Below are 11,392 nucleotides of genomic sequence, written 5' to 3'. Positions count from 1 at the left end.
CCAATTTTGCAGGCTGCAGCACTGACTAAATTAAAAGGCTCAGTTATGGCTATAATTTGACATTTACTCCTACCCCAAAATAAAAATAAATAAATATTTAATCTTTCCCTAGAAAGGGAAAATTATTTGACATTTACTCTTATCCAAAAATCTCTCTTTTTCATCTCTAAGTAGTAACTCTATCGGTTATGAATCATACCTTATGAAGGAGAATTTACTAATTTGAATCCGCTGACCTCTCAACCCTTTCCTTGTGTGAACATATAAAATATATATATATATATACTTTGCATCTTACAACCAAGATCGGTCGGATCTTTATTCATTGTGCCGAAAAAAAGGAAAATGAAAGAATAAAATAAAATCCAATTATTATGAATTAACATTAGCTTCCTAGGTTCTTTTTTTTTTTTTTTTTTTTGGGTAATTAGTTTCATGGCTTACACAGTTTTACTTTTGCTGTACGTAGTTGCTCTGAAAAAAGAAAGAGAAAAAAGACCCAGTGTAAACCAGGCCCCTTACACCCACTAGAAATAGCCCACCACGTAAGGATGAAACACCAAAACACATGTGAAGGAAAGCACCTAATCATACGTATTAACCAAATTTGAAACATTGGCCATCTAGCTTGGATGGGCTAATCCAGTGTTTTTGCGTTTATTTTATTTTGTGTTTCAAGTTGATGTGTCTAAGTTTGAATGGATGCTATAAATAAGTGAGTTTACACCACATCCCAATAGTAGGGGCTCTCAAAAGAAAAAAAAAAAAAATTTACTGTTTATCATATGATCAGGAGATGGAGTCCTCTTTCTGAGTCTTATGTGTAGTAGAAGCTGCCGGTAAAGCTAGCTGCGTCCGGCCACGGCTTTGGAGTGACTGCATTGCAACACGGCCAGCAATGGCCATGGCTGCGTCCGGGTATGTAGGTGCATGGGTTAGTAGATGGTGGCACCAGAACCCTTAGGAGTGACTGCATTGCAACATTATTTTTGTCCAACCACTGCTCTCCATCCAACGGTCTCATTGCCAAAACTTCATGAAAGTTCAATACAGATAATGGTATAAATCAACACCATTGTGCAGGAATTGCTTTTAGAAAAACCCATTTGTGAAATGGAATCAGTGGATTTCTCTTATGTGATTCTGACCATTTTTTTTTTTTTTTTTTGGTGTTTGAAAAAGCAATGGAGAGAGTTAGGGATGATGATGATGGAGGAAGGAAGGCATTATATATAGTCTCATCACTTATGGCTAAAAAAACCCTAAACTGGTAAGATCTAATAGAATTACAATGGGTACAAGGCTTCTTAACACGCCCATACCCATTTCCCCCCTATCTGTTTTCTCTATTTCTTTTCTTCTTGATCTCTCAGTTTCCATTGGCACTTTTTTGTATTCATGGTAGAAAATCTTGATCCACTTCATACTTCATTATTTGGACATATCATTTTGTTCATTCTGAACTTTTCTGTGGCGGTGAGTGCTGAACTCAAACTTCCATAGTTATGTGTTGAACTCATGGAGAACACGGATACCACCAGAAGAGCGGTTTGGTACTTACGGATTCAGATAAGATTCCCAACCATCTTTCTCCAGCTTCTCTGCTTTTGTCAAGACACCATTCCTTGTGTCTTCTTGATATTGGCTCATTCTGCAAATGATATGAAACCCAGATAGTAAGTGCAGGATTATATGAACTAAATTTTTAATTTCTTTCTTAGGTTCATAACACAGTGCGCGTCATTATTAACGAGAGAGAGAGAGAGAGAGAGAACGCAACCTAGCCAGTAGGTCAGCATCCTGAATCCCCAACATCCTTATGGCGAGCAAACCTGCATTGGTAGCATTGTTTATTGCAACTGTTGCAACTGGGACACCCCTTGGCATCTGCATAATCATAAACGAGGAAAAATGTTTAAGGACTTTCTGCCTAACAGATTTTTTTTTTTTTTTTTTTAAATGGAAAAAATGGGGGAAAAGAGATCAAATATGAACTTGGAGATCACAACTAAAGCAAAATATTTTTCTCTGAGGCTCTACGGTCTGTTAGACTGTTACTTTACGACTATGGAAGTCATTGTGCAAAAACTAACATGATTAAGCAAGCATCCGCATACTTCCACCATTCAGATGTATTTTTGCTATACCACATATATCCTGCATTCGATTAACATGGTTCAAAAAAATCGCCTCCATCCACTTGCTTAAATTTTAGGAGCATTTTGCCAAGGAAATGTATGTGTAATCGTTGATAACAAAAGAACAAAGATAATATATTTTTCCTGCCAATGCAAATCAAAGAATTAACTAGAATGTGCTCTCATCAAATAAGGTGAACTTAAAAAAAAAAAAAAAAAAAACAGAAAAGGGCTTAGATTTCAGGATTTGCATCATAAAGTGAGTTAGAACTACTAAGTGATGGGATCTTTAGGGTCCGTTTGGGATTGCAGTTTCAATAAGTGCGATTTTAAAAATAGCGTTTTTAAAAATACCGCTTTTAAATCGTTACTTTTTAAAATCGTAAAAGCATTTAGTAAAACATGTTAAAAAGTAATTTTTTATTAAATATTTGTTATGCGAATTCATGATTTTGGTTTAAATTCGCACATTTTCAAATAAGTACCTCTTAGCCTGCTTATTGAAATCGCAATTTTTTTTCCTATTTTAAATTAAGTGCTTTTTAAATCACAATGCCAAACGCCTTACGTTTTGCGATATCTTTTAAAAAAACAGATTATGTTTCTAGGTCAAAGCAAAGTCATTTGAGACATAGTCAGAAGTTGGGAATGAGGGAATTCGGTTAGCCGAGAGAAATAAAGGCGTCTATCGAGTGTGATTTTGGGTAAATTACTAACGTAGAAGTTAAAAAACGGTATACCTGCACAATGGATAGAAGCGAATCAAGCCCATCCAATGCAGATACACGCACAGGGACACCAATAACAGGCAAGGGAGTAAGTGCAGCTACCATACCTGCAAGTCATGACATAGCCTTAATTAATGCCAGGAGATATTTGATGCATTATAACAGTATTTATGGAGTGCAGTTTAGATATAACATGCCTGGCAAGTGAGCTGCACCACCAGCACCAGCAATGATAATCTGAATGCCTCGTTCCCGAGCAGAGGAGGCATAAGTAAACATCATTTCAGGGGTCCGGTGCGCTGAAACTATTTTCACCTGCAAATTACAATAAATGTTCAGTTAGAATTGGAATATACAAGAAAACAGAATCAGTGATTGACGAATCCCCCAACAAAGAAAAGAAAATGTAATTCATGAAAAGTTGACCTCATAAGGAACATCAAACATATTCAAAATCTTTGCAGCATCCTTCATAACAGGAAGATCAGAATCAGAGCCCATAATGATCCCAACATGTGGCGTTACTGCACTCAGAAAGGAGAACATTAATGCAATTTGAATGTAACAAACTTTCTACTACATCACAACTTAAGGCATAAACTTCAAACAAAAAGAAAAATTCTTGGAACTATCATCAAAGTCGGAGCTGGAGCTTACATGTAAGCGTGGGATATCCCCCAAGGAATAAAATCCATAAATCCATAGTGGGGAATGACAGCGGCAATACAAAAGGAAGAAGTAATAGATCTTTTAAAAGGAAATTATATAATGTAAGCTCCAAACAGTTTGACAAACCATGCCTCCAAGTAATCCCCCCCTCTCCCTCCCTCCCTCCCTCCCATCATTTCTCCACCCCAGGAAAGAATGTTTTCTGTATCAATAATATATCACCCATGAGCCTATAGCCCATAAATATAAAAGTGGCATTAGCCCTTCTGACCCACAGAAATTACCCCGGGTATTTCCTGGAGTTCAGATAATTTAAGCAACAAATAAATAAAGTCAACAAAGGCAATTATTACCTGAGGAAAGAATGCTCCAAATAGACGAACCAAAATCTAGCCTAATTGATCATATAGATGCATACTTCTGAGGACAACTTTCAAAATATTTGCAATAGACATGATGAACACAAACTACAAAGCATTTAGACAAAACTTACGTCTTGGTCCACAAGCATCATGGCATTCAGTAAACAACTTTTTTTTTTGATAAGTTTGGCATTCAGTAAACAACTGACACCCTAGGGAAACTAACCTGCAGACTGACAATCAGAACCTTCTTCCTTCAGCATTGATTTTAATCGTTGTTCCACATCGCTCATGGAAGGTCCAACAATAGTGACATGGCCCATTTTTCTTTGCTTTCGTATTTCTGCAGTCATTGAAGCAGGCTACTGTCAATTATGAGAGAGAGAGAGAGAGAGAGAGAGAGAGAGATGTAAGCAGAATCTAACCTGGTTTATCATACCAATGAACAGTAGCCCTTGGAATGCCCAATGCCCTTCTAATTAGTTGGTGAGCTAAAATGAAACCAGGCTCACCCTGAAATTGAAAAATAATAATAAAAAAAAGGCACGGCAGTCGATAGTGTCCATGTTCAGATACATATTTTCACTAACATTTACAAGGTTCCCAAGATAAAACAGATCAAAATGTGCAGTATCTGTCATGAAGACATAATTGTGATTTCTAAAATTTTCTTTGTGCAGAATGGTATACAATGTCAACAAGCTCAAGCAGACTTCAACCCATACACTCAGTGCAACTTCAAACAAACTTCAAATAGAACATTTACACTGAAGGCATATGACGGGAAATAGGTTGTCAACTATGTATATTTTTGTCCAGAGTTCAGGAAGAAATTTATTTTCCAATTTTTCTCTAAATATAAGATAAATGACTTCAGCTTCATGCTGTCATCATAAGTACAAGACATCTCCCTTTCTCAGAAGAAAATCTAACGAAATGGTTCCAAGCGAAAAATTTATACAACTTATTTATTACAAATATCAGATTGAAGAATGGGAATAGATATGAAAAGAACTTCACCTCATCTTCACCCAGTATATTGTACATGATGGCAGCGGGAACTTTCATTGATGGATCACCAAGTGGAAGACCAACAACAGCCCGCAAATGTTGCTCGAATTGTGAGGTGTAGCAGGACTCAATTGTTTGATGACCACTATTGTGAGGTCTAGGAGCCACTTCATTTAGCAGAATCTGTTGGGTTTAGAACATGAACTGATTAGTCAAAAGCAGAAAATTGCTGAAGCAAAAGATTGAAAGAAACAAAAAAAAAAAAAGTCAATTAGCATCAAGAAGTAATAAATAATTTAGCAGTCTCAAAGAAAGAAGCGGAGATACAACCTGACCATCCCCGGTCAAAAACAATTCTACTGCAAATATACCAGCGCCCTCTAATGAGCTAACAGCTCTGTAGGCAACATCAGTAGCACGTTTCCTAATCTCCCATGTCACATTAGCAGGTGCCTTGACTATGTGACAAATGTTTTCCCTGAAAGAGATCAAAGATCCTCACTGAGATAAAAAGGGTTGCAAAAGTTAAAATGTCCATACCATCGGGTGAATGCTTCTCACGTACTTCTAGATTATTTATGATTGAACCATAAAGGGAAAATGGACAATGTAAACACTGAATCTACAACTTACTTGTGAATGGTTTCAACAACAGGATAGCACACAATAGAATTGTCTCTTCCTCTAGCCACAACGACAGCGAGCTCCTAAAGTTATTTCCCAAAAAAGAAAGAAAATCTATTAAGATGCTACATTTTCAGAGTTTCTAAAAGAAAGAGAACCGATAGTTTAAAAACAAATAAAGGGTTTCATATCCAAACATATGAAAGCATGGCCTGAATATGGTTTAAATTTCTGGATTTAAAATTACTTTCATCAAATTATAAGCAACGTCAGTACAGAAATGGACCTAAAATCCTAGTGATAAAAGCTGCAGCACTATAATCAGAATTTTTTGTATAGACCTCAAAATTGTATAAAAGCAACAAAGTACAAATGCTTGCAAGTCAAAATGGAGAGGAGTTCTAGCCTAAAGAAACTAATTAAAATTTTATGCATCAAGTTGATGAGCATTCACCCTATAAATAATAATGAGAGTATTATCAAAGAAAAAAGTCCTCAAGTTCAACATGCAAAAATAGGGACCCAGATAGAATGTGTATATGTTTACATGCTGGAGTATCATGCAAGTGAACCAGGCATGTGTGATAGTAGAATCTTAAAAGCTAAGGCACTACAAAGAATACCTGCTAAGTTATTATTTCAGAAGTGTACGTATGTTGCCAATAAGTCATATGCATATCAACAGAAGTTTAGAATATATGTGTATCACCTTACAGTATAAATAAAAACATAAATTTCAATGTACATGCAGATAGAAAAATAAAAAAGTAAAATAAATAGTATATGCTCATTAACCTTTACAAAAGGTGCCCACTTTTCAACATATAAACCACGACCATATCCTCCAAGAGCTGCAAAAAAGTCCCAAACTTAAAAAGGACATTCAAGTGGCCACTGACACAAATTAGAAAACATAAAATATTGGTTCATGAAAACAAAAAAATAAAAGAAAAAAAAAATCTAGAAAATGGCAGTAAGATGAGCTAAGCTATATGAAACAGTACATAGATATAAAAGGTAGCTAGGATGAGGAATTTTTTTTAATTAACTAATCGCAAATTCATTAAAAAGCTCAAAGGCACAACCCAAGTACATAGGGAGTATACAAGAGAGAAGTTTAGAGAAAAGTTTAGCTAGTAGCGGAGAAAAGATCTAAGAAAGCATGAAAGTTTGCAATACTACAATTTGAGGCAACCCAAAGAATCTGAGTCTTAAAGAATAAGGCCTTTAATTCCACTAAGGTCCTCTCATGGTCCTCAAAGCTACAATCGTCTCTTTTCCTCCATAAACATCACAAGGCTAAAACCTACCCCCTGGTGCTCTCCAGTAGGCAAAGAGATCCACTAGCCTTCTAGGCATAACCCAAACCAGTCCCTACACTGCTGAGATAGCATTCCAAAGAACACCTACAATCTCACAATCGAGTAAAAGATAGTCCATTGACTCCCCATTCTTCTAAAACATGCAACACCACTCTCAAGGGAGCCTTATTCCACTAAAAAATAATCCTCCAAGGGAAATGAGTGTTATCATAAGGAACAAGAACCTTGTAGCAAGATCTAACATCAAATAACCATCTTCTAGAAGGAATCCAACAAAGTCTGTCTTCACCACCCCGTCTCACTCTAATGAAATACAACAAAATGAAGAGTGAGGTACAGTGATCAATCTTCCAATCATGAGCCGCTGTAAGAAAATTAATATTCCACTGAAAGGAGGCACTAGAAAGCTCCAAATGGTCTTCCACAACGGCGTCCTTAAAACGGGCAATGCTAAACAAGTCCAAAAAATATGTCTTGAGAGTTTGAGCCCCACACCAAACATCATGCCAAAAACAAATTTTGGAGTCATCCCCCATCTCAAATCTAATCTGGCTAGACAACTCCCCCCTACCCCATGTGACCCATGAACCTCATTAAAACACAACCCTCCCCAAGCAATGTCATATTTAGAATCCCCAACCACCCTCCATAAGGTCTTTCTCACATGAACGTAGCGCTACAGGCACTCTAGGAGAGCCTAATTGAACACAAGTAAATTCCGAAACCCCAACCCTCTTTTAGTTATCAGACCTAGGGCCTTGTCACCAGTAAGGCTTTCACCACGTCAACGATCTCATCATCCTCAAAGGGTTTCTCCAACCAATTGATTTGAACAATGGTAGAATTGCACAATATGATCTCTGATCCCTAATTGATCTGAACAAACTGAACCATTAACCACTAGTTGCTCAATGGAATTATTCATTCTACTCGAATTGACTACTTGGTGGAAGAACTTTGTGCAATTGTCACCCTCTCTTAACCATAGTGCCCTCGATTTTTGCCTTCAACTCACCTCCTCCAAAAGCATAATCCTCCCCAATTCATTAGTCACCGTAGCCTTCCTCATTATCTCCTCCTTAAGTAAACCTCTCTCTTCCTCCAAACCTTTTGGGACCCATAAATCAACCAAAAAAGTTGTTTCTTTTTCTCTATATTGCCAAAATCTTCCTCATTACATGATACCAAAGTACGAGCCCTATGGCAATACATCATGAAAAAGAATAAATATATGATACCAAAGTTAAACCAGACATGGAAGTATTGTTATGTGTTGAGATATTGACAAAATGCATTTCCTCTAACGAACAAAAATTTCAATACCGACCAAAGAAAGCAGGGCCCAACTACAGCCATAATTGATATACACTAACAAGGTTGCATAAATGCAGCCTTCACCTAAACAGTTTTGTTTTCCTCAATTTTGGTTTGTTAGTTTTAACATTTTTTTTTTAAAAAAAAAAAAGTTCTGAACAGAAAATTAGACCCTTCTCTCGAGCCATAATTTTTTTGATAAGTAATGTCAAATTTTATTAAAAGCGTGAGGCGGCCTTATGTACACAGGAAGTATACAAAAGGAATACCAAGAAAGAGAAAACAAAAAGGAAACAAAGACCCACAAAAGCCCAAAACAACAACCAAAGCGACATCCCCCTCCCTCCCACTTAAAACCCACCAAAAACTACAAGCACCCCGAACAACACAACCCAAAACTACAAGAAGACACCCTTCTCTCCAGCCAAAATGTTTTCAATCCAACACATATGTAGAATACCAAACAAGAAAAGGTAATAATTTGCTTCTTTTAGTTAATGGCAGCAAAAGAGATAAGCAGAGCATTACATGCTTATAATTCAATTTAAATACTAAATTATAAGAAATTCCTACAATTATAGTACTTAATCTTTAGTAACTGAACGTGTTACCATTTACAGCAGAAGAGAGTTCCCCTACACTGCCAGCAACAGCATTTCCACGCCCATCATAAGCCAACCTTTTGCTCTTAATCATAAGAGGGTAGCCAAACAGGTCACCTGCTCTCTTGGCACCTTCAAGATCATCTATCTGTCTTAGCCATGTTTCATGATCAATGAATCAAAATATCTTCAATGGATAGTGTAAAATGTGAAATGATTAGCTAAATCCTTCAGTTAGATACTAATGAAATGTAGCCAACCTGCATAAACTCAGGAAGTGGAATGGCATGCTGAGAAAAATGAACTTTTTGGAGATATTTGTCCTGTAAGAATAAACAAATGTATAATCAACATTTTATTTCAAAGAGAGACATGAACCAATATGTACGAAAAATCATCATTCATTTTAGTATAACAAGAGGGAGAAAACAGTTTTAGCACATTGCAAACTAAACCTAAAGCATTATCAGATGTAAACGATTTAGATAACAATGAATCTGATAATGATTTCACAAAAACAAGTACTTGCAAGAAAAACCTAAAATTAAAGGAAGGGTGGGAATCTACTGCAGCGCCAAAAATCCACAAGGGTCCCCATTTGTGATGATATAAAATAGGAAGGTATTTCCTCAAAAGGAAAAAAGCTTCGTGCATAAGGAAATGAATCCACATGACTTCTTATTTGTAGTTATGTTCTACACGATGGCACTAGAAACAAAAATTGCAAAATATAGAGAAAGGTGTACCTGAATTATTCGGATAGTAGAGGCTTTAGGTTGGCAATCCACTCCTTGTTTCTCAAGCATCTCTAGGGTCGCAACATCAACATGTTCAATTTCTACGGTTAATACTCCGCATCTATCTACCAAAAACATAGACATATTATTACCAGATAATCACAAAAGATGTAGGACAACAGGTATGAACATAAATGTCATCAATCTCATAAAAATTTAACCTCTTTGCAAATTCCCGGACCGTAGCACTGTCATCAAAGCTTCCGACCATATGATGATAAGCAAGTGCACTTGCTGGGCAGTTCTCGAGTGGATCCAATACCATTACTTTAATGCCCATTTGTGATGCTGCTTGACATAGCATACGACCCAGTTGCCCTCCTCCCAGAACTCCAACAATCATATTGGATAGTCCATGTACAGGTGCATCATCTTTCCTGAACATACAATTATTGTAGTGGAAGATTCTGTGTTAAATAAATCTTTCATCTCCCAAATAATTTTCAATAATATCACTAGGTTCTTTCAAACGGAAAAGGCACAGCCTAAGTACAGGAAGTATATGAGAATCGCAAAAGAAAGCAGATTAAAAAAATTAAATTAAAAAAAAAAAAAAAAAAAAAAATGCAAGCTGGGAAACATTTATGTCTAAAATAGCTGTCCATTTGAAGAAAAAAAATTCTTTCAACTCCACTACTGTCCGTTCCCGGTTTTCAAAATTCCGATCATTTCTTTCCATCTTCCATATAGCAGCATTCCGTATCCTACCAAAATGCCCTTTCCAGCAATCGAGGAGTGGTTGCCAATAAATATTTTGAAAATAACTTAAGTCTCATTATTTAATTTCACATTTTCATCATTTATTATTTTAGAAATGAGATACATTAGAAAACAAAACATGTAACATAACATCCATATTTCTTTTCTTTTTCTTTGACTGTTTCAAACATTGATAAATACCCAGAACAAACAATATTAATACATAACACAATAGGTAAAAAAATGTTTATCATCTAAAAAATGATATATACTGTTAATCATCAGCCTAGTAAAAAAATTAGTAAGGCAACGCTTGCTTAGCATTTCTCAAGTACTATTTTCTTTATTCTTTGAATTTCTAAAAGCCCAAAAAAATTGCTGAGCTTTTGGGTCTGGCAAGCGGGCAGTGCCTCATCTATTCAAATTCCAATATTACAAAGCAGAAAAGTAATAACTTTCGGAAACAAAACGCTCATTGCAGGTATATAATCTTGCTTGCATACTTGGGCGAGGTCTCGTGATTGTCACGCGCCGCCCCGCAAGCCAACAGTGGACTTGCGTGCTTGGAAGGCTGCTTGATAATACGCTTTTCTTGGGTAGCATGGTCCATGGAGAAGCTCAGTGCGGTTGGTCTTGTTGGCGGAGCCAATCGCGGCTTGAAGCAGAGATTGGAAGCGAAGAGAGAGTCGGCGGTATCGGTTTGGTGGAGCATTTCTCTCTGAGGGTTTGAATTGAATCACCACGCCGCGCGCTCTCTCTGTGGGATTTCAGGGAATGATGAAAATATGGGTCGGGTTGGGTTGGGATAAAACGGGTGGTAAAGGGTGATAATACACAAGACTATATTCTCTTCAGTAATGCTACAAGTTTCTTTTGCAATACAGGGATAAAGGGTTTTAGGTTTCTTCAAAGGTCTAGGTTCTTTAGAATCTAAGGTTTACGTTCCCTTTTAGAACCTAAATTCTATCTTTGTTACGTATTCACGTAATATTAAAATAACATAGTGATAAAGTAGACATTATATTACAGTAGACTTATATTTAATACGAATTAGATTTCATTTAAGATTAATTTAGATTAGTTTTGTTATTAGTATTTTAGATTAGAGATAAACATACATCTATTT

At 36.4% G+C, this 11,392-nt stretch overlaps 1 protein-coding gene across 2 annotated transcripts; it reads right to left on the bottom strand.

The window, feature by feature from the left end:
- Positions 1-571: 571 nt before the first annotated feature.
- Positions 572-11,088, bottom strand: LOC132172741 (phosphoribosylaminoimidazole carboxylase, chloroplastic). 2 transcript variants are annotated; one of them, XM_059584299.1, is made up of 16 exons: positions 10,770-11,088; positions 9,729-9,944; positions 9,517-9,628; positions 9,031-9,093; positions 8,780-8,918; positions 6,328-6,383; positions 5,542-5,615; positions 5,239-5,386; positions 4,918-5,091; positions 4,323-4,410; positions 4,124-4,240; positions 3,293-3,390; positions 3,064-3,181; positions 2,879-2,973; positions 1,781-1,887; positions 572-1,651 (listed from the first exon to the last, which is right to left on the bottom strand). In XM_059584299.1, the coding sequence occupies exons 1-16, from the start codon at positions 10,976-10,978 to the stop codon at positions 1,558-1,560; spliced, it is 1,908 nt and encodes a 635-aa protein (XP_059440282.1). In that variant the 5' UTR covers positions 10,979-11,088; the 3' UTR covers positions 572-1,557. The 2 variants fall into 2 exon arrangements, with proteins under 2 accessions (XP_059440282.1, XP_059440283.1); XM_059584300.1 differs by lacking the exon at positions 10,770-11,088 and having other exon boundaries at positions 9,517-9,632; positions 9,729-9,864.
- Between the last annotated feature and the right edge of the window lie 304 nt (positions 11,089-11,392).

This window comes from Corylus avellana, chromosome ca2 (genome assembly GCF_901000735.1).
Source record: "Corylus avellana chromosome ca2, CavTom2PMs-1.0".
Classification (NCBI taxonomy): domain Eukaryota; kingdom Viridiplantae; phylum Streptophyta; class Magnoliopsida; order Fagales; family Betulaceae; genus Corylus; species Corylus avellana.
Note: the sequence above shows the minus strand (reverse complement) of the source record. Positions and strands in the feature narration are given on the sequence as shown.